At 43.8% G+C, this 23,693-nt stretch overlaps 1 protein-coding gene across 2 annotated transcripts in view; it reads left to right on the forward strand.

The window, feature by feature from the left end:
* The window catches only part of UQCC2 (ubiquinol-cytochrome c reductase complex assembly factor 2), a 113,501-nt gene extending 92,141 nt beyond the window's left edge, over positions 1-21,360 (forward strand). For both annotated transcript variants that reach the window (XM_066591559.1, XM_066591550.1), the window contains 2 exons: positions 20,760-20,829; positions 21,163-21,360. In XM_066591559.1, the coding sequence (XP_066447656.1) occupies positions 20,760-20,829; positions 21,163-21,260 (168 nt within the window). In that variant the 3' untranslated portion in view covers positions 21,261-21,360. The remainder of the gene's footprint in view (positions 1-20,759; positions 20,830-21,162) is intronic.
* Positions 21,361-23,693: the final 2,333 nt, after the last annotated feature.

The following is a 23,693-nucleotide window of genomic DNA, read 5'->3' on the forward strand; positions in this document are numbered from 1 at the left end:
GGACCTAAGTCCTCTGTCGGAGCCCCTGACAATCGCTCGCTGAGCCCCAAGGGCTCTGCGGAGCACACTTTGGGAAACCCTGCCCTAGATGTAGAGGATAACCCCTTGTTACAGTCACAATCCTTGGTATTGTCAGTGCAATTTGCACTGTTCCATATACTGTGGGGGCCAAATAGGATAGGATCAATGTACGAGCCTGGAGACCTCCAATGAAAGACATGCATAATAGTGTGTATACCACAAGACATCTGATCTTTATTTAGGCATGTAAAAGTTTATCTAGTATGCAAGCAAAGCAAGGTGGGACATTCAGATACATTACATTTTCTACTAGGTCATTCTCATAGGGAGGTAGAATCATAGAATGGTACAGTTGGAAGAGACTTCCAGGGTCAGCTGGTCCAACCCGCCAGTTCAGTGCAGGATTCAATAAATCATCCCAGACAGATATTTGTCCAGCCTTTGTTTGAACACTTCCAATGAAGGAGAACTCGCCACCTCCCGTGGTAACCTATTCCTTGCCCAAATGTAGGACTTTGCACTTCTCCTTGTTAAATAACATTCAATTAGTCGCCGCCCACTGTTAACTTTTTTAGCTCTTTATGAATATCCTCTCTTCTCTAGTGTTAGCCATCCCTCCTAGCTTTGTGCCATCGGCAAATTTGAGCAGTTTCCCATTAATTCCCTCCTCCAGATCTTTATAAAAATGTTGAACAATACTGGGCTTGGGCAGAGCTTTGTGGTACCCGACTTGACACATTCTTCTACTTGAATGTGCGGCCATTTATGACCACTCTTTGAGTATGATCACCCAGCCAATTGTGAATCCACTTAACAGTTGCCTTGTCAATCCCATATTTGGTTATTTTTTCAATAAGGATGGTATGAAATACTTTGTCAAAGGCTTTACTAAAATCAAGATATACTATATCCACCACATTTCCCTGATCAACCCAGCCGGTGATTCTGTCATAGAAGGAAATGGGATTCGTCTGGCTTGACTTACTTGTTTCAAACCCATGCTGGCTCTGGTTAATTACTCCATTTTTATCCAAGTACTTGCGTACATGTTGTTTAATAATGTTTGTTGAAAGATCTTTCCCTGTATAGAAGTCAGGCTCACAGGCCTCTACTTTCCTGGATCCACCTTCTTCCCTTTTGTGAAGATAGGGACATTGGCCCTTTTCCAATCTTCTGGGCCTTCTCCTGTTTTCCAGGATTTTTCAAAGATTATTGCAAGTGGTTCAGCTGCTTCCTTTACTATCCTAAGATGTAATTCATTTGCCCTTGAGACTTTAATTCATTTAAATAAGCTATGCGTTCCCTCACCATCTCTCTGATGATAGATAGTCTGCATTCTATTATTCCCCCAATAGAAGGGAAGATCAGTTGATGTTCCATCTACTTTCTGACAGAAAACTGATACAAAATAAGAATTTAGAAGATCTGCCTTCTCAATATCATTCTTAACCAATTCACCATTTTCATCCTGTAAGCATCTAATAGCATCTTTGACTTTTCTTTTGATTTTGACATAACCCCAAAATCCTTTTTTAGTTCTTTTGGCCTCTGTTGCAAGCCTCAATTCATTACTAGCTTTAGCTTTTTGACACTTACCCTACAGTTTCTGCAGACCACATTATATTCTTCTTTAGATATTCCCCCCTCCTTCCATTTGATAAACATATTTTTCTTCCTTATTAACATGTGTGCAAGTTCTGTGTTCATCCATCCTGGTCTTTTTAAATACTTCCCATTCTTCCTTCTTTTAGGAATTGTTAACAATTGTGCTTTGATAATCTCATTTCGCAATGTTTCCCAACCTTCTTGAACATTTAATGTCCTTAAGAACATCCAGCCATTGGATTCTTCCTATCCTCTTCCTGAGTTCATTAAAATCTGCCTTTCTGAAATGCAACCTTGACGTCTCCCTTGTCTCCCTCCCCTTTCAATCCAAAATTCAAGGATAGCATGATCACTGCCTCATAGAATCATACAATGGTAGAGTTGGAAGGGACCTCCAGGTCCAACCCCCTGCTCAATGCAGCATTCACCAAATCATCCCAGACAGATATTTATCCAGCCTTTGTTTGAACAAATCCGTTAAAGGAGAACTCGCCACCTCTCGTGGTAACCTGTTCCACTCATTGCTCACCCTCCCTGTCAGAAAGTTTTTTTCTAATATCTAATTTGTGTCTCCTCCCTTTCAGTTTCATCCAATTGCTTCTAGTCTTTTCTTGTGCAAATGAGAATAAGGCTGAAGCCTCTGCACTGTGATAGCCCTTCAGATATTTGTAGACCATTATTAAGTCTTCTCTCTGCCTTCTTTTTTGCAAGCTAAACATTCCCAGATCCTTTAACAGTTCCTCATAGGACATGATTTGCAGACCGCTCACCATCTTGGTGACTCTTCTCTGAACTTGCTCCAGTTTGTCTATGTCTTTATTAAAGTGGGGTGCCCAGAACTGTACACAGTATTCCAAATGAGGTCTGACTAAGGAAGAGGTAGAGGGGAATAATTACCTCACATGACCTAGAGTCTATGCTTCTCTTAATACATCCCAGAATTGTGTTTGCCTTTTTGGCTGCTTCATTAAAATTGTGGACTCATGCTCAGTCTATTATCTATTAGTATACCCAAGTCGTTTTCACATCTGCTGCTGCTTAGCCCAATTCCTCCCATTCTGTATGTGCTTTTTTTCATTTTTCTTGCCTAGATGTAGGACTTTGCATTTTCCTTGTTAAATACCATTCTGTTAGTCACTGCCCACTGTTCAAACGTTTCTAGATCTTTTTGAATACTCTCCCTCTCTTCCCTAGTGTTAGCTATCCACCCTAGCTTTGTGTTGTCAGCAAATTTGATCAGTTTCCCATAAAGTCTTTCCTCCAGATCATTTATAAAAATGATGAACACCACTTGGCCTAGGACAGAGCCTTGTGGTACCCCACTTGATATATTCTTCCATTTGAATGTGCAGCCATTTATGACCACTCTTTGAGGCCTTTGGGCCTTGTAAGGTCCCAGCCACCCTTGCTTTCCCAACCATTCCCTCCCTGTTGGTAAGAATTAGGTCCAAGATAGCAGATCCCCTTGTTCTCTCTTTTACCTTTTGAAAGATATAGTTGTCTGCAAGAGTGGATAAGAATTTGTTGGATCCATTACATTTACCTGAGAGAGATTCCCAACAAATGTCTGGATAGTTCAAATCTCCCATGATCACCATGTCATGCTTTTTTCAGAACTTGGCCATCTGACGTAGAAAGAGTTCATTAATATGTTCTGCTTGTCCAGGCAGCCTATAGTAAATTTCTACAATAGTGTCCTTTCTGCTGTTCACTTCACTTCACTTCTCTCCTTGTATTCTTACCCAAACAGTTTCTACATAACTGCCATGTTCTAAAGCTTGAATCTCTGTGGAGATGAATGATTTTCTAACATGCAATGCAATACCTCCTCCCCTTTTTTTAGATCTGTTTCCTATAAGTAAGTTGTATCCTTCAAGCCTTGTGTTTCAATCATGTGCATCATTCCACCAAGTTTCCGTGATGCCTATGACATCATATTTCTCTTCCTGTGTTAGTAGCTCCAATTTCCCTTGTTTGTTTCCCATGCTTTGTGCATTTGTGTAAAAACTAGAGATGAGCGAACGTACTCGTCCGAGCTTGATACTCGTTCGAGTATTAGCGTGTTCGATATGCTCGTTACTCGAGACGAGTACCACGCGATGTTCGAGTTACTTTCACTTTCATCTCTGAGACGTTAGCGCGCTTTTCTGGCCAAAAGAAAGATAGGGAAGTCATTACAACTTCCCCCTGCGACGTTCAAGCCCTATACCACCCCCCTGCAGTGAGTGGCTGGCGAGATCAGGTGTCACCCGAGTATATAAATCGGCCCCTCCCGCGGCTCGCCACAGATGCATTCTGACAGAGATCAGGGACAGTGCTGCTGGTGCCGGAGCTGCTATAGGGAGAGCGTTAGGAGTTATTTTAGGCTTCAAGAACCCCAACGGTCCTTCTTAGGGCCACATCTAACCGTGTGTAGTAGTGTGGAGGCTGCTTTTTGCAGTGTTGCACTTTTTTTTTTTTTTTGTATATCGGCCGTGCAGAGCATTGCGTCCTGCAGTAATTTTACATTGTCCAGGGCCAGTAGTGGTGAGGCAGGGACAGAAGACATATTTAGTGTATATAGGCAGTGGGCCTTTCCAAAAACATTTGGGGAAAAAAAATTTATTTGGGCTGCCTGTGACCGTCCTCAGTGTACTGGGTCTCTGCTAGGGGTAGTTGTCCTAATTCATATGCAGCCAGCTAAGTGTTACAGCAGGCTTGCGCAAAATTCTTTCCTGCCTCTGTGTTGCCTCTTACATCACCGCTGTATTCCTGTCCACAAGTGTACTGGGTCTCTGCTGGGGGTAGTTGTCCTAATTCATACGCAGCCAGCTAAGTGTTACAGCAGGCTTGCGCAAAATTCTTTCCTGCCTCTGTGTTGCCTCTTACATCACCGCTGTATTTCTGTCCACAAATGTACTGGGTCTCTGCTGGGGGTAGTTGTCCTAATTCATACGCAGCCAGCTAAGTGTTACAGCAGGCTTGCGCAAAATTCTTTCCTGCCTCTGTGTTGCCTCTTACATCACCGCTGTATTCCTGTCCACAAGTGTACTGGGTCTCTGCTGGGGGTAGTTGTCCTAATTCATACGCAGCCAGCTAAGTGTTACAGCAGGCTTGCGCAAAATTCTTTCCTGCCTCTGTGTTGCCTCTTACATCACCGCTGTATTTCTGTCCACAAATGTACTGGGTCTCTGCTGGGGGTAGTTGTCCTAATTCATACGCAGCCAGCTAAGTGTTACAGCAGGCTTGCGCAAAATTCTTTCCTGCCTTTGTGTTGCCTCTTACATCACCGCTGTATTCCTGTCCACAAGTGTACTGGGTCTCTGCTGGGGGTAGTTGTCCTAATTCATACGCAGCCAGCTAAGTGTTACAGCAGGCTTGCACAAAATTCTTTCCTGCCTCTGCTATGCGTTCCGTAAGCGAAGTTAGCCTCCAACCACAGGCCAATAAACGGCACATTTAATTACAGCGTTCTGTTTCTGCACTACTGGTAATACAGCATGCTGAGGGGTAGGGGTAGGCTTAGAGGACGTGGACGCGGGCGAGGACGTGGAGGCCCAAGTCAGGGTGTGGGCACAGGCCGAGCCAGTGCGGTGGCCAGGGGTAGAGGCAGGGCCAGACCAAATAATCCACCCAACTGTTTCCCAAAGCGCCCCCTCGCGCCATGCCACCCTGCAGAGGCCAAAGTGCTCTAAGGTGTGGCAGATTTTCACAGAGACGCCTGACGACCGACGAACAGTGGTGTGCAACCTTTGTCGCGCCAAGATCAGCTGGGGAGCCACCACCACAAGCATGCGCAGGCATATGATGGCCAAGCACCCCACAAGGTGGGACGAAGGCTGTTCACCGCCTCCGGTTTGCACCACTGCCTCTCCCCCTGTGCCCCAACCTGCCACTGAGATCCAACCCCCCTCTGAGGACACAGGCACGAGTGCCTACCGGCCTGCACCCACACCCTCACCTCCGCTGTCCTCGGCCCCATCCAGCAATGTCTCTCAGCGCAGCGTCCAAACGTCGCTAGCGCAACTGTTTGAGCGCAAGCGCAAGTACGCCGCCACGCACCCGCACGCTCAAGCGTTAAACGTGCACGTAGCCAAATTGATCAGCCAGGAGATGCTGCTGTATAGGCTTGTGGAAACAGAGGCTTTCAAAAGCATGATGGCGGCGGCGGCCCCGCGCTACTCGGTTCCCAGTCGCCACTACTTTTCCCGATGTGCCGTCCCAGCCCTGCACGACCACGTCTCCCGCAACATTGTACGTGCCCTCACCAACGCGGTTACTGCCAAGGTCCACTTAACAGACACGTGGACAAGCACAGGCGGGCAGGGCCACTATATCTCCCTGACGGCACATTGGGTGAATTTAGTGGAGGCTGGGACAGAGTCAGAGCCTGGGACCGCTCACGTCCTACCCACCCCCAGAATTGCGGGCTCCAGCTCGGTGCTGGTATCTGCAGCGGTGTATGCTTTCTCCACTAAACCACCCTCCTCCTCCAACGCAACCTCTGTCTCGCAATCAAGATGTGTCAGCAGCAGCAGCACGTCGCCAGCAGTCGGTGTCGCGCGGCGTGGCAGCACAGCGGTGGGCAAGCGTCAGCAGGCCGTGCTGAAACTACTCAGCTTAGGAGAGAAGAGGCACACGGCCCACGGACTGCTGCAGGGTCTGACAGAGCAGACCGACCGCTGGATTTCGCCGCTGAGCCTCCAACCGGGCATGGTCGTGTGTGTCAACGGCCGTAACCTGGTGGCGGCTCTGCAGCTCGGCAGCCTCACGCACGTGCCATGCCTGGCCTATGTCTTTAATTCAGTGGTTCAGCGCTTTCTGAAAAGCTACCCACACTTGTCATACCTGCTCGGAAAGGTGCGCCGGGTCAGCGCACATTTCCGCAAGTCCAAGACGGACGCTGCCACCCTGCGGACCCTGCAACATCGGTTTAATCTGCCAGTGCACCGACTGCTGTGCGATGTGCCCACACGGTGGAACTCTACGCTCCACATGTTGGCCAGACTCTGTGAGCAACGTAGAGCTATAGTGGAATACCAACTCCAACATTGGCAGCGTAGTGGGAGTCAGCCTCCTCAATTCTTTACAGAAGAGTGGGCCTGGTTGGCAGCCATCTGCCAGGTCCTTGGAAACTTTGAGGAGTCTACCCAGATGGTGAGCGGGGATGCTGCAATCATTAGCGTCACCATTCCTCTGCTATGCCTCTTGAGAAGTTCCCTGCAAAGCATAAAGGCAGATGCTTTGCGCTTGGAAACGGAGGCGGGGGAAGACAGTATGTCCCTGGATAGTCAGAGCACCCTCATGTCTATATCTCAGCACGTTGAGGAGGAGGGGGAGGAGCATGAGGAGGAGGGGGAAGAGACAGCTTGGCCCACTGCTGAGGGTACCCATGTTGCTTGCCTGTCATCCTTTCAGCGTGTATGGCCGGAGGAGGAGGAGAAGGATCCTGAAAGTGATCTTCCTAGTGAGGACAGCCATGTGTTGCGTACAGGTACCCTGGCACACATGGCTGACTTCATGTTAGGATGCCTTTCTCGAGACCCTCGCGTTACACGCATTCTGGCCACTACGGATTACTGGGTGTACACACTGCTCGACCCACGGTATAAGGAGAACCTTTCCACTCTCATACCCGAAGAGGAAAGGGGTTCGAGAGTGATGCTATACCACAGGACCCTGGTGGACAAACTGATGGTAACATTCCCATCCGACAGCACTAGTGGCAGAAGGTGCAGTTGCGAGGGCCAGGTAGCAGGGGAGGCGCAGAGATCAGGCAGCATGTACAGCGCAGGAAGGGGAACATTCTCCAAGGCCTTTGCCAGCTTTATGGCTCCCCAGCAAGACTGTGTCACCGCTCCCCAGTCAAGGCTGAGTTGGCGGGAGCACTGTAAAAGGATGGTGAGGGAGTACGTAGCCGATCGCACGACCGTCCTCGGTGACGCCTATGCCCCCTACAACTACTGGGTGTCGAAGCTGGACACGTGGCCTGAACTCGCGCTGTATGCCCTGGAGGTGCTTGCTTGTCCTGCGGCTAGCGTCTTGTCAGAGAGGGTGTTTAGTGCGGCTGGGGGAATCATCACAGATAAGCGTACCCGCCTGTCAACCGACAGTGCCGACAGGCTTACACTCATCAAGATGAACAAAGCCTGGATTTCCCCAGACTTCTCTTCTCCACCAGCGGACAGCAACGATACCTAAGCAATACGTAGGCTGCACCCGCGGATGGAAGCATCGTTCTCTATCACCATCAAAAACAGGGACCTTTTTGCTTCATCAATCTGTGTATTCTATTCATCCTCCTCCTCCTCCTCCTGCTCCTCCTCCTGAAACCTCACGTAATCACGCCGAATGGGCAATTTTTCTTAGGCCCACCAGGCTCAGTCATATAATTTTTGTAAACCATTTTTATACGTTTCAATGCTCATTAAAGCGTTGAAACTTTCACCTGAACCAATTTTTATTTTAATTGGGCTGCCTCCAGGCCTAGTTACAAATTAAGCCACATTAACCAAAGCGATTAATGGGTTTCACCTGCCCTCTTGGTTGGGCATGGGCAATTTTTCTGAGGTACATTAGTACTGTTGGTACACCAATTTTTTGGGGCCCTCGCCTACAGTGTAATCCAATTAATTTTTTGCCCACCTGCATTAAAGCTGACGTTACATCAGCTGTAATGGGCAATGCAATGGGATATATTTATGTACCACCGGTGGCTTCCTGGCACCCACCCATGCTGTTGGTCCACAGGGAGTTGTAACTGCATGTGTCCACTTCTAAAGGACCCCAGTCTGAATGGGGCATGCAGTGTGGGCCGAAGCCCACCTGCATTTAATCGGACGTTAGCTCTGCTATCCAGGGCACTGCAATGGGATACATTTATGTACAGCCGGTGGGTTCCAGGGAGCCACCCATGCTGTGGGTGCACACGGAATTCCCATTGCGGAGTTGTACCTGCCTGTGACTATTTATAAAAAACCGCGGTCTGACTGGAGCATGCAGACACCTTGACAGAATGAATAGTGTGTGGCACATAAGTTCCCCATTGCTATGCCCACGTGTGCAGCTCCTGATGGCGGTGGCACAGGATTATATTTCTCATTGCTTCTGTACAGCATTGTGGGCTATCGCCCCGCCCCTTTTAAAGAGGGTCGCTGCCTAGTCGTGCCAACCCTCTGCAGTGTGTGCCTGCAGTTCCTCCTCATGGCAGACGCACTTATAAATAGACATGAGGGTGGTGTGGCATGAGTGCAGCTGAAGGCTGCGCAGGGACACTTTGGTGTGCGCTGTGGACACTGGGTCATGCGGGGGGGTTGGGCAGCATGTAACCCAGGAGAAGTGGCAGCGGAGTGTCATGCAGGCAGTGATTGTGCTTTGTTGGAGGTAGTGTGGTGCTTAGCTAAGGTATGCATTGCTAATGAGGGCTTTTCAGAAGTAAAAGTTGTTGGGAGGAGGGGGGCCCACTCTTGCCGCTATTGTGGCTTAATAGTGGGACCTGGGAACTTGAGATGCAGCCCAACATGTAGCCCCTCGCCTGCTCTATCCGTTGCTGTGTCGTTCCCATCACTTTCTTGAATTGCCCAGATTTTCACAAATGAAAACCTTAGCGAGCATCGGCGATATACAAAAATGCTCGGGTCGCCCATTGACTTCAATGGGGTTCGTTACTCGAAACGAACCCTCAAGCATTGCGATAATTTCGTCCCGAGTAACGAGCACCCGAGCATTTTGGTGCTCGCTCATCTCTAGTAAAAACATTTTAATTTGTGATTGGTGTATCTTGCTTCAGATTTTTTTGTCTTTTGTTCTTTCTTTCCACTTCTAATAGCAAGGTTCTTAAATGTATTAATTAGCTGTTTATTTTTACCTGGCTTTCACTTCCCTTCTCATATTGTTCTAGTTTAAAGCTCTCCTAAAAAGTTATTTGTAATGTCATCAGGAGAGGTAACTTTACACCAAAATAGGGGGAAGGATATTAACAGACATTTTTTGTAAATAGTTTTTCCACATAACACAGTTGGCAACAGACTTGAATCTTCTATTTTACTGCTTGTCCATCACTCTGATTGGAGTGTGTTAATTCAATTATTCTATTTTGAAACTTTGTATCTTTCTACTTTGAAGCTTCTGCTCTGGTATCTTCTGCTGATAAAAGTCCAGTCTGACCTGTTTATGGAAGCAATATGCTGCTTTCTCAATCATATGGGGGATGGTCCCTTTCCCCAAAGGTGTAGAGACTAGAGACACAAGTAGCGTCCTCCATACCCAAATCTTCACAGCTGAGAACAGAAAATACATATACCAGAATGGCAAACCTCTGTCATCTCCTACAGTATAAATAGATCTTGTGAGAGATCCCTGTATTGACATTTATGCATAGTTATTAGGTTACTGCTTAGCTGTCTTTATCCTAAGGTTAAATAACCATAAGGGTTATTCAGACGATCTTGTTTTGGAACCATGTACGGTGTGTGTATTCCACAGACCGCACACAGCCTAAGAGGCTATGCACATAAGCAATTGTTCACATGGACATATGATATGGTTCCTGTGAAAAGAAATCACTGCATGTCTTAATCTCATCCATTTACATGGGCAACAATACTTCATGCAACACTGGGTGTCTGAGCAAATCGGAAAGCTCATAGATGGGCGTGCATGTGCTGTCAGATGCATGTTGTACCCAAGCTTCTCGAGTGCAATCACAATATGGCTGTGTGAATTTGGCTTAATTTTGAAAATATTCTCAATACTGTTGTCCACCCATTCCATAAATTACTTTAGCCCACTCAGGATTTGATATGTCTTTCTTGAGTGCTAGTGTTCAAAACTGTACACAATATATTATGTGTGGTCTTACCAGTGACTTGTAAAGAGGAAGAACAATGCTCTTGTCATTTGCCCCTAGACCTCTTTTTTTTTTTTTCTAGTTCAAAAGATTTTTATTCACGTTTTCAAGATTACAAATAAGCTGTGTAAGCTCAATGAAGGCCTGTTATGGCATTACAGAATCCAACAACAAATAAAAAACAAAGCAACTTGTAAATAGTAAAACAAGTAAAGACACAACGGGCACCGAAAACAAGACAACTAGACATGAGAATGACAGGTGGGGGTGGGGAAGGGAGACTGGGTCTGCAGGGTATGGCTCCTAGAAGAGTGCAGAAGGGCGGACAGGGGGTGAAGAGGAGGCGGACAGAGGGCGGGAGCTCAGTGCACTGCTCCTGGCTCTTCCAGCCTCCTCCCCCTGCAGAGAGGGGCACCGTATATCAGCTGGCGTGAATACCTGGTCGATATACAGTCGTCTGAATAAGCCTCTAAACTGGTAAGTAGGCGTGGCGAGGCCAGAAAAACTGCTAGGGAGTGGTATCAATTGACATGAAACAACTGAGGGGAAAAACAAGGATAGAGAAAAAAATAAATATGAAAGGGAGGGGAGGAGAACAAATTGGTAGGGAAAGGCCAAGAGGAGGGGAATTGGGGGAAGGCCAAGAGTGGGGGTATTGGAGGGAGGAAGGAAGGGAGTCCCGAAAGAAGACATCTTTTGTTAACGAGTTTACACAAAAAGCATATTCCAGCAAACACCACACCACATCACTATCGTGTTTATCCTAGAATCACCTTAACCTGAAAATTTATAGGTCATGTAAAGTAAATTTTGCTGATAATCCCTGGTATTTTAAGATGTTAGTATTGATTGTCTCCAAGGGGACCATATTTTGAAAAATGTTGAATGTGATAAATTCGCCAGCTTAGTAATTCTTTAAAGACACACATTTGATTGACTTTTTCCTTTCACAAAGCTACTGATGGAGGAGTTTTCCACCAAAGGAGGGGAATCAACGCTTTTGCTGTTGCAATTAAGTACAAAACTAATCTATCTTTTATAGGGTTAAAAGGATGCCCTGGGTCTGCTGAGGATGATTATATCAGGAGAAAGCTGCAGTATTTGTTCCAATTTCAGATGCAGTATCTGTCCAGAATTTTTTAATCTTAGTGCAGTTCCACCATATATGTTGGTATAAACCTGTATGCTCCGAACACCTTCAACATCTGTCTCCGAGAGTTTGTATGCGTATAACCACTTTGGGGTTTTGTACCATCGAGTTAATAATGTGTAATGATTCTCCTGCAGGTGGACGCATGGGGAGATTCCATAAGGCGATTTTAAGCATTGTTCTGATCTTAGCGTCAGTTATCTTTTATACCCATATATTTTTCCCAGAATGAGATAAAAGTTGGTCTACCAGTAGCGTAGAAGGTGGTTAAATATTTTGTTAAATGTGAGATCTTTCTAGTGTTTTTATTTTGGTTACTAACTAACTTTTCAAAATCTGTTAATGGTCTCGAAGATGTTTAAGTTTTAAAATCTAAAATCACAGCAGAAAGATGTGCAAGATGAAGGCCTTGAACCTTTCCAAAATGCACAAGTGTGTTTATTATTGTTGGAGGATCCTTATGTATCACCCCTTAAATGCCTTTGATCGTCAGGTCTTTAAAGATATTCAAGACTTTTTCTGCAGTTGATGGAGTGGATTGTTTCATTTGTAATCGGTAGTAAATTTAAAGGGGTAGAAGGTGATGGTGAAGGTGCCAGTTGACGACTAAGTGAGTCCCAGGTCTCGCAGATGCTTCTCAGTGGGATGTTAAAATCTGGCTCTAATCACAGAGTTGTATAAAAAGTATGCTGGCATTCTCCCCCCGCACCTCCTTGAGGTGTTTAGACAGACAGAAGTGCAAAACGAACTCCCCTTCAATGAAGGGAGCCATGATAACCATCATCCCAAAGCCAGGCAAGGACCCATTACTTGTGGACTCCTATAGGCCCATATCACTGCTGAACGTAGACTTAAAAATCTTTGCGAAAGTCCTAGCTAACAGACTATCCTAGGTTATATGAACATTGATACATTCAGATCAGAGTGGGTTCATCCCATCACGCTCCACAGCTGTCAACATCCGTAGGCTGTTTCTTAATTTAGAACCACCAGCGGACAATGAAGGGCAGAGGATTGGATGCTCGCTAGATGCAGCCAAGGCTTTTGACAGCGTGGAATTGCTCTTCTTATGGGGGAGGTGTTGGGGAGGATGGGATTCGGAAGACACCTTTATAAAATGGGTGCAAACCCTGTACAGAGATGTCAAAGCCTGCGTGACTGTGAATGTTAGTAATAGAGATACATTTTCATTGTATAGAGGCACGAGGCAGGGGTGTCTATTGTCCCCTCTGTTATTTGCAATAGCGGTGGAACCATTAGCGAGTGTCATAAGAAAGTATACAGTGACTAGCTGATATACCCGGCTTCGCCCGAGTTAATTTGGTACTGGTGTTTATCTGCTGTTCACACGGAAAATCTTATGAAGTCGTGGTTACTTTAGAGATACTGAGGAAAAACATATGTTCACCATTTTGCATAGTTCTCTACGTTACCCAGGAAACACCACGTAGAGGTAACCATGCAACGTTTCCTTTATATAAAGTGACATCAGGAAGTGAGAGAATTAGATTACTTACATAAAATTTGGACACTAATTCTTTTGCGCTTAGAATTGAATAATCGAGTTGGGACCCATTAACTTTTCATATTTATGACACAATGCTTGTGCCAAATTTCATGTTTCTATGACATTGGGAAGTGAGAGATTTAGATTATGTACGTAAAATTTGGACGCTAATTATTTTGCGCATAGAATTGAATAATGGAGTTGGGACCCATTAGCTTTTCCTATTTATGACATAATCAATGCTCGTGCCAAATTTCCCGTTTCTATGACACCGGAAAGTGAAAAAATTACATTCCGCACGTAAAATTTCAACGCCAATTCTTTTGCGCTAGAATTGAATAATCGAGTTGGGACCTATGAACTTTTCCTATTTATGACATAATCAATGCTTGTGCCAAATTTCACGTTTCTATGACACCGGGAAGTGAGAGAATTAGATTCCGTACGTAAAATTTGGACGCTAATTCTTTTGCGCATAGAATTGAATAATCAAGTTGGGACCTATTAACGTTTCCTATTTATGACATATTCAATGCGCGTGCCAAATTTTAAGTTTCTATGACATTGGGAAGTGAGAGATTTAGATTATGTACGTTAAATTTCGATGCCAATTCTTTTGCGCATAGAATTGAATAATCGAGTTGGGACCCAATTACTTTTCCTATTTTGAAGATAATCTATGCTTGTGCCAAAATTCATGTTTCTACGACATCGGGAAGTTGGAGAACTTTTGGCGAGTCAATCAGTGAGTGAGTCAGTGAGTCAGTGAGGGCTTTCGTCTTTATATATATATATAGATAATAGAATAGCATTATATGCGGATGACATCTTACTGTTTTTGGGTGACGCTGAGCTCTCCCTAGATAACGTAATAACGGTGGTAGAAGAGTTTGACAAATACTCTGGCCTAAAAATTAATTGGGACAAGTCGACAGTGGATGAGCCAGAGCTGATCACTGACAAGGAAGGGGCCCCCTCTCCTTTGCACCTCGGTCTTCAAATACTTAGGTATTAATATCTCAAGAGACATAGGAGACTATGGTAAACTTAATCTAGACCTTTTGCTCCTTAAATTTAAACAAAAAATAGAGGTATGGAACAAACTCTCACTGTCAGTAGTAGGACGAGTAAACTTGATAAAAACTATATATGGATGCTGCAGTTACTATACGTGCTGCATAATTCACCAGGTTTACAAGGTCCAAAAATTGTTCAGGGAGTTGATGTGGCGCAAAAAGGAGCATGCATCAAGCTAGAAATACTGCAAAGAAGAGGGAGGGTTAGCGTTGCCCAACCCATTTTTGTACTTTTTGGCCTCCCAGGTGCAGCATCTCTGAGGCTGGGAGCTGGAGGAGCTAGAGGGTCTGAGTCAGACTGCTGACAGCATATTTTGAGAAACTAAAGTTATTTGAGGCCTTGAAGGCGAGAAGATTTGCAGTAGGTACTCAGAGACTTCCAACAATATTCATGATACACAGGGTGTAGTGGAAGGTTAAAGGGCCCCTGGAAATGGAGGGCTGTACTCAATATACCCCTATTTGGAATAATCCTGGGCTGCCGGAGATATATAAGCTAAGCGACTTTGAGCAATGGATAGATAAGGGTATCAGCAGCATGCCCCAAATCTTAGATGAGACTATGATTAAAACATTTGCGCAATTGAGGGCGGTATACGATCTACCACACTCACAATTCTATAGGTAGTTACAGCTTAGGCACGCTTACCAATCTGGATGTGGTTCCAGGGAGATTAAAATCACCAATTTTTCAGTGGCGGGCATAATAGGTGGATCCTCCAGTACAACAGGAAAGATCTTACAGATTTATTACCACCTACAGAGTAGCGTTGATGAGACACATCTGACATCCCTTAAAAACAAATGGGAGGCTGACAAAGGACCCATTGAGGATTCGCAATGGGAGGAAATTCTACAAATGACCCTGAAGCTTTCACTAAGCAAAACCCATAGCCTCTTTCAAATCTATATGATACATAGAGTGTACCGTACCCCTGTCTTCCTATATGATATAAGGGCTAGAGATAGTCCACAGTGTACTAGGTGCAAGATACAACCTGCAAGTCTCATTCACATGTTGTGGAGATGTCCTAAACTACACAGATATTGGCAGGATATATGCGGCCAAATAGAAAAAGTGTATGGAGTGCAATTGGAACGATCCTCAATGGTATGTGTACTAGGATATGTGGAAGATCTGCCGGTGTACGGGCAGGAATGGCTGGCGGTGACGAGACTATTGTACATAGCCAGGAAACTTATGATGCAACATTGGCTAGATGAGAATCCTCCCACACTGAGGAAATTTCAGAAAAATGTAAACCAGATACTGCCATAGGAAAAAGTATATATTTCAAGTGCAAAGCTAGTAAGAAATACTACAAAATATGGCTTAAGTAGCATCGCGCATTTGGCCTGACAGTCTTGGACCTCTTCCAAGCAAGATAGAGGGGAGTTAGTTTGCCATCAGCCATCCTGTTAGTCAACCAGAAATACAAAGGGAAATATCTGTTTGCAGTATATGGTTGATTAGCAGGGAGGAGAAGGGGTAGAAGGTACAATGTCTAAATGGAAGATGCAGATGGGAACTGATAGAGGCTACGGACTGCTACAGAGATATAAATGAGGAGCTGTTACAAGGGAACACTGACTGAGGACTGCAGCCATACTTTACGTAATATACAAAGAGTCAACCTAGCAAAGGTATGTTTTGTGTTGTGATGGTGGAAAAGAACAGAAAATGGAGATTAAGTTCAATAAAAAGATTTAATGAAATACATCTTTGGCTCTGTAGGTCCTAGAACTAACTAAGTACCTATCTCCCTGTGAAATCTGTACTATCTATTTCAACCTATGTTTTTTCAACAGGTACATTAAATTCAGCCATCTACTAAGTTTATTTGCCTTATAATTTTCCACTATATCTGGAAAGTCAACTCCTCCATATTGTTTTTTTCTTAATCATCCGTGAGTAAGCCAACTGAGGTCTTTTGTATTTCCAGAAGTAGCCCAAGAACATTAAACACAATTTCCTAAAGAATGACTGTGGTATGTGAATAGGTATAGTATTTTGGGTACGATGTATATTTTAATGAGTTACTTCCTACCGAACCATATTATAGGTAGCTTATATGTAGTTAAAAAGTTCCTAATTTCTACCAATAGCGGTATGAGATTGAGTTCAAACAGTTTCGAGAGGTTATGTGTTAGCTTAATACCTAAGTAATCAATGGAGTGTTATGCCCAAATGTAAGGAATATTGTCCTGATTTTCTGCTACTCTATGTGAGGGCATGGTAATATTTAAAGGGGTTGTCCCGCGGCAGCAAGTGGGTCTATACACTTCTGTATGGCCATATTAATGCACTTTGTAATGTACATTGTGCATTAATTATGAGCCATACAGAAGTTATCAAAAGTTTTATACTTACCTGCTCCGTTGCTGGCTTCCTCGTCTCCATGGTGCCGACTAATTTTCGGCCTCCGATGGCCAAATTAGCCGCGCTTGCGCAGTCCGGGTCTTCTCCTGTCTTCAATGGGGCCGCTCGTGCAGAATGCCGACTCCGTGTAGCTCCGCCCCATCACGTGCCGATTCCAGCCAATCAGGAGGCTGGAATCGGCAATGGACCGCACAGAAGAGTTGCGGTCCACGGAGGAAGAGGATCCCGGCGGCCATCTTCACCGGTAAGTATAGAAGTCACCGGAGCGCGGGGATTAAGGTAAGCGCTGAGCGGTTTTTTTTTTAAGTCCCTGCATCGGGGTTGTCTCGCGCCGAACGGGGGGGGGGGGGGGGTTGAAAAAAAAACAACCCGTTTCGGCGCGGGACAACCCCTTTAACATCATAGATTTTGGTTTTGTTGACTTTGACGTTGGAAAAACTTTCATATAGCTCCAATAGGCTGTTAAGTTTTAGAAGACCCTCTTTGCTCATCTACAATTAGGTCAGGAATAATTTTACCAATCCTAAATTTCAAAAGTTTTGCCCATATCTTAACATCTAGATTTAGAAGTAATATTGGTCTATATTGCACTGGGTTGGGTCTTTTAGCTCTTTGTATATTAGGGTAATGTGAGCTTTTTGTGACTGTCTAGGAACCCTGCATGATTGCATTAAAGGTAAGCAGAAGGTGCGGTTATATCGTCTTCTGTGAAATTTTGTAGTAACTTATTGTTAGTCCGTCTGGGCCTGGGCTCTTGCCTCTGGGAAAACTGTCTATCACTGAAGTGAGTTGTTCTTGGCTAATGGGAGTTCCATTAATCGGGTTCCCCACCTTTTCTGTACTTAGGGCAAATTTAGCATATTCAAAAATCTATTCATTTCACTGAGTTTATTGTCTAAAGTCAGTTGGGTTGTTCCTTCATCTAGATTGTAGAGTCTGGTATAATTGGTTTGAAAAACTGATGCTATGCCTGATGAAGTTGTGATAGTTTCCCTTGACTCTTTTCTAATTTCTTTGATAAAGGTTTTTACTCTTGTCTTTTTTTTATTAAGGAGAACAATACTTAACTGCCTTTGTACCCATGCGCATAAATCTATATATATAAAGCTGAAAGCCCTGACTGACTGACTGACTGACTGACTGACTCACCAAAAGTTCTCCAACTTCCCGATGTCGTAGAAACATGAAATTTGGCGCAAGCATAGATTATTTCCAAAATAGGAAAAGAAATTGGGTCCCAACTCGATTATTCAATTCTAGCGCAAAAGAATTGGCGTCGAAATTTAACGTACATAATCTAAATCACTCACTTCCCAATGTCATAGAAACGGGAAATTTGGCACGGGCATTGAATATGTCATGAATAGGAAAAGCGAATGGGTCCCAACTCGATTATTCAATTCTAGCGCAAAAGAATTGGCGTCGAAATTTTACGTGCGGAATGTAATTTTCTCACTTTCTGGTGTCATAGAAACGGGAAATTTGGCACGAGCATTGATTATGTCATAAATAGGAAAAGTTAATAGGTCCCAACTTGATTATTCAATTCTAGCGCAAAAGAATTGGCGTCGAAATTTTACATGCGGAATGTAATTTTCTCACTTTCCGGTGTCATAGAAACGGGAAATTTGGCACGAGCATTGATTATGTCATAAGTAGGAAAAGCTAATGGGTCCCAACTTGATTATTCAATTCTATGCGCAAAAGAATTAGCATCCAAATTTTACGTGCGGAATGTAATGTTTTCACTTTCCGGTGTCCTAGAAACGGGAAATTTGGCACGAGCATTGATTATGTCATAAATAGGAAAAGCTAATGGGTCCCAACTCCATTATTCAATTGTATGCGCAAAAGAATTAGCGTCCAAATTTTACGTACGGAATCTAATTTTCTCAGTTTCCGGTATCATAGAAACGTGAAATCTGGCACGAGCATTGATTATGTCATAAATAGGAAAAGTTCTTAGCTCCCAACTCGATTATTTAATTCTAGCGCAAAAGAATTGGCGTCGAAATTTTACGTACGGAATGTATTTTTCTCACTTTCCGGTGTCATAGAAACAGGAAATTTGGCACGAGCATTGATTATGTCATAAATAGGAAAAGCTAATGGGTCCAAACTCGATTATTCAGTTCTATGCGCAAAAGAATTGGCGTCAAATTTTACGTGCGGAATGTAATTTTCTCACTTTCCAGTCTCAAAGAAACGTGAAATTTGGCACGAGCATTGATTATGTCATGAATAGGAAAAGCTAATGGGTCCCAACTCCATTATTCAATTCTAAGCGCAAAAGAATTAGTGTCCAAATTTTATGTACGCAATCTAATTCTCTCACTTCCTGATGTCATTTTATATAAAGGAAACGTCGCATGGTTGCCTCCACGTGGGGTTTCCTGGGTAACGCAGAGAAGTATGCAAAATGGTGAACATATGTTTTTCCTCAGTATCTCTAAAGTAACCACGACTTCATAAGATTTTCCGTGTGAACAGCAGATAAACACCAGTACCAAATTAACTCGGGCGAAGCCGGGTATATCAGCTAGTCTTATATAAATCTTATACCTTTTTTTCTGTGCCACAACACTGAGCTTGATTGAAAAATTGTTTCTTCCCTGGAAAACCCCATTACATGCTGCATAACTGTCTGTATATCGCCGTCTATATGCTCTCCCTCAGGAGTAAAGATAGCGTTTCTGACCCCTGTCTGTATATCATAACGACTTATTCACTACAGAAATCATGTAACATGCGGACAGCTTTAAATGTCTTATAGGATCGTACAGATTATACACATATGTTATCAAGCATACATAACATGGAGTTAACCTAACACATGTAATTGAACTATATTTCCAATAATGTTTACAGTGATTCCAGTAGAAATGTTTTACATTTTTTGGGATACTAATTTGATTGTATGGGTATTGTCCAGGATCATGATAAAGGTCTGTATTTTATTCTTCAAGGCCCATTTAGATGGGACGAGTGTCGGGCAAACTATGCCCGACACTAGTCTCCACACGGGAGCTAGTATTGCCTGCTCACAGTGGGGAGGCTGCAAAAGATCTCTCTCATCACGTTCCCCCATCCCTCTCTATTGCCTTAACATAGCGGCCATTGAGTACTGAACGACTTTTATTTACATTGAGTGATCAGCTCATCATTCATCGTTTATGCTGCATAAACGTTGGACGATGAGCTGATCGCTCATCGTTCAGTGTAAATAGCAGTCGTTCAGTAATGAACGGACGCTATGTTAACTCACTGGAAAGGGGCTAGGGAGCTCAAGGAGAGAAATCTCCTGCAGTCACCACGGACCCCTGCTGGACGCTCTGTGAGGGAGGCAGCGATAGTAGCTCTCGTGTGACAGCACGGGAGTGAGGACATGCAGAGACGAGTGTCAGGCATCTATTGCCCGACACTAGTCCCGTCTAAATAAACCCTAATTCCCCCCTCTCCCTTTAAGCACCACCAATATATATGAGCTATGTGTGGTATTGCAGGTCCGGCGTATTCACTTAAATAGAATTGAGCTGCAATACCAGCCCTATCAACAAGAGTGGTGCCATTTATGGGGAAAAAAGAACTCTAATCCTTTAATATAATCCCTTATAATCATAAATTGTTTTGCTTTGTTGAAGCCTCAAATTTTTTTATAGTGAGAGTATTTTCACCTAGTTAATGTTAAAAGATGATTTTAGCATGAGACAAGTAAGGCTAACTTTACAAAGGCGAGCGTAATATGGGGCCGTGAATCCTGCCCCCATATCGCGCTCTCCATCCAAGTGAAAGCTCCATGGATGCGAGGCATTTTTATGTGAAAACAGTCTCGCATCACTTCAGGGATACAGGGATCCTCTGACGTGGCTGTTACAGCTGCGGCAGAGGATCATGGAGATCTCCCATTGCAGTGCCGGCCCCATTGAAAATAATGATGCTGCAATGCGAGATCACGCAGCCAGATAAAACATGGCACGATTTGTTTCTGGCATAGAATCGCGCTACTATGCAGGAAAAAAATCACTCATGTGTAGGACCTCATTCAAAGGAATGAGGTTTATATTTGTGAGATTTGTGCGCCTTTGAACCGACAAATCCTGCGCACTTTTTTTCGGCTGTGTGATGCTGGCCTAATGGTCAACATTCTGGGAAAAAAATTAATGCATTTTTTTTCTTTTTTTTAATGGTAAAAGTATCCACGACACCAAGATACAAGCTTTACAGAAATCACAGCTGATGAATATCGAATGGTTCTTGCGACTGGTAAGACTCTGCTAAATCTCCAGGTGTGGCTGTAAGAAGTATTCCCTATATGATAGGAGGCTTGTCCCTGCATTGTGTGGTTTTTCATTGAGGCACAAAGCACGATCATTTCCTTGTTTTGTAAAAAATGTCAACCATAACACTCGTTAAAATGTTACTCAGCAGAACATTTACAGAACCAAGAGCTCAGAAATTTCTTATATTATATGCAAATTAAGTTTCAATTTTCCTTCATATCACTGAAGGCGGTGACTGCTGAATGTAAGACCTGAATTTTTCTATTCTGTAAATGTAACTGCTTTTTAAGTGAATATATGTCTTTTCTACTGACAGAAACTCTGAAACAGATGGATGAGATGAAAAAAGGAATGTGGAAGAGGCTCAAAGACAAGTTCAATGTGAAATCCCCTCAGGATGAAGTGAAAGAGTAACCCTTATTGTTAATATCCTAATTGGCACTTCCTCCCTTCCTGTTCAAACAGTATTTGCTCTTTATATGGAGTCTCCCAATAAACAGACCTTTTCCCTTGCCATCACTTGAAGATTCTTGCTTTAACCCACAAAACTCTGAACGCTTTATTCTTTACATACATTACATTGGCCATGTTTTCACATTCAATAAGGCCGCCTGCACACGAGCGGAAATCCCGCCGCGGGATTTCCCGCGGGATTTCCGCAGCTGAAAGTTTGCATAGGAGTGCATTAAAATACGCACTCCTATGCAGACGGCCGCGGTTTGGGAAATCTCGCGCGGCAAACAAACCGCGGCATGTTCTAATTTTCTGCGGGGCACGCACTCACCTGGCCGCCGGCTCCGGTCTGCGCATGCGCCGGCTGCGCGGCAGCCGCCACATGAAAGAGCCGGGGCCGCCAGGAGCGGGTGAGTACGCGCTCGTCCCTGCAGGCGCTCGGGTCGGATCGCGCGGCGAGAATTCTCGCTGCCGGATCCGACCCGCTCGTCTGCAGGCGGCCTAAAGCAGTTTTATTTTCCTGCTGTTCTCACTTATTGTCCTAAACACGTTTTAATTTCCAGAAGCAAATACTGGTAATCAGAACCAGTTTGACAAACAGTATGCGTGTTATATGTTATCTATCTATCTATATATATATATATATAAAATTGAATGTATGCGTGTCTGTCTGTGTGTGTGTGCGTGTGTGTTTGTCCTTTATGCGCTACTACACCATTCATCCGATCGCCATGAAACTTTGGGAAGTTGTTGAGTACACTCCTGGGAAGATTATAGGCATAGTACAAATATTCAATGATAAATGGCGCGCATGCGAGCATCGTCAACAGTTACGCCCCCCCCCCCACGTAGATCGTTCGATTTCCATCGTTGCCACTAACTCTCTCACTTCCTGATGTCGCAGAAACAGGAAATTTGGCCCGAGCATTGATTATGTCATAAATAGGAAAAGCTAATGGGTCCCAACTGGATTATTCAATTCTAAGCGCCAAAGAATTAGCGTCCAAATTTTACGTACGGAATCTAATTTTCTCGCTTTCCAATGTCATGGAAACTTGAAATTTGGCACAAGCATTGATTATGTCATAAATGGGAAAAGTTAATGGGTCCCAACTCAATTATTCAATTGTAAGCGCCAAAGAATTAGCGTCCAAATTTTACGTACGGAATCTAATTTTCTCGCTTCCCAATGTCATAGAAACTTGAAATTTGGCACGAGCATTGATTATGTCATAAATAGGAAAAGCTAATGGGTCCCAACTCGATTATTCAATTCTATGCGCCAAAGAATTAGCGTCCAAATTTTACGTACGGAATGTAATTTTTTCACATAGAAACTTGAAATTTGGCACGGGCATTCAATATGTCATAAATAGGAAATGCTAATGGGTCCCAACTCGATTATTCAATTCTATGCGCCAAAGAATTAGCGTCCAAATTTTACGTCCGGAATGTAATTTTCTCACATAGAAACTTGAAATTTGGCAGGAGCATTGATTATGTCATAAATAGGAAAAGTTAATGGGTCCCAACTCGATTATTCAATTCTATGCGCCAAAGAATTAGCGTCCAAATTTTACGTACGGAAAGTAATTTTCTCACATAGAAACATGAAATTTGGCAAGGGCATTGAATGTGTCATAAATAGAAAAAGCTAATGGGTCCCAACTCCATTATTCAATTCTATGCGCAAAAGAATTAGCGTCCAAATTTTACGTACGGAATGAAATTTTCTCACATAGAAACTTGAAATTTGGCACGAGCATTGATTATGCCATAAATAGGAAAAGTTAATGGGTCCTAAATCGATTATTCAATTCTAAGCGCAAAACAATTAGCGTCCAAATTTTACGTACGGAATCTAATTCTCTCACTTCCTGATATATAAATGAATGTATGTCTGTCTGTCTGTCCTTTATGCATTACTACACCATTCATCCAATTGCCATGAAACTTTGGGAAGTTGTTGAGTACAATCCTGGGAAGGTTACTGGCATAGTACATCTATCCTACGATAGGTGGCGCACGTGCGAGCATCGTCGATAGTTTTGCCCCCCAGACAAAGATCGTTTGATTTCCCTCTCAAGCACGAAAGCAAAAGTCATTACGAGCAACAGGATGAGTGTTCAACCACAAAATGATGCATCCGCCGAACGTTTCGCAGGACAATTACTGGATATTGAGAATGCTGAGGTAAAATGAAAGCTGTGCTGTGATTGGTTGCTATTTCTTATACTGCTGAGGTAACATGAAAGCTGTGCTGTGATTGGTGGCTACTTCTTATACTACTGAGGTTGCATGAAAGCTGTGCTGCGATTCGTTGTTATATATTATACCACTGAGGTAACATGAAAGCTGCGCTGTGATTGGTTGCTATTTTTTATATTGCTGAGG

Source organism: Eleutherodactylus coqui, chromosome 1 (genome assembly GCF_035609145.1).
Source record: "Eleutherodactylus coqui strain aEleCoq1 chromosome 1, aEleCoq1.hap1, whole genome shotgun sequence".
Classification (NCBI taxonomy): domain Eukaryota; kingdom Metazoa; phylum Chordata; class Amphibia; order Anura; family Eleutherodactylidae; genus Eleutherodactylus; species Eleutherodactylus coqui.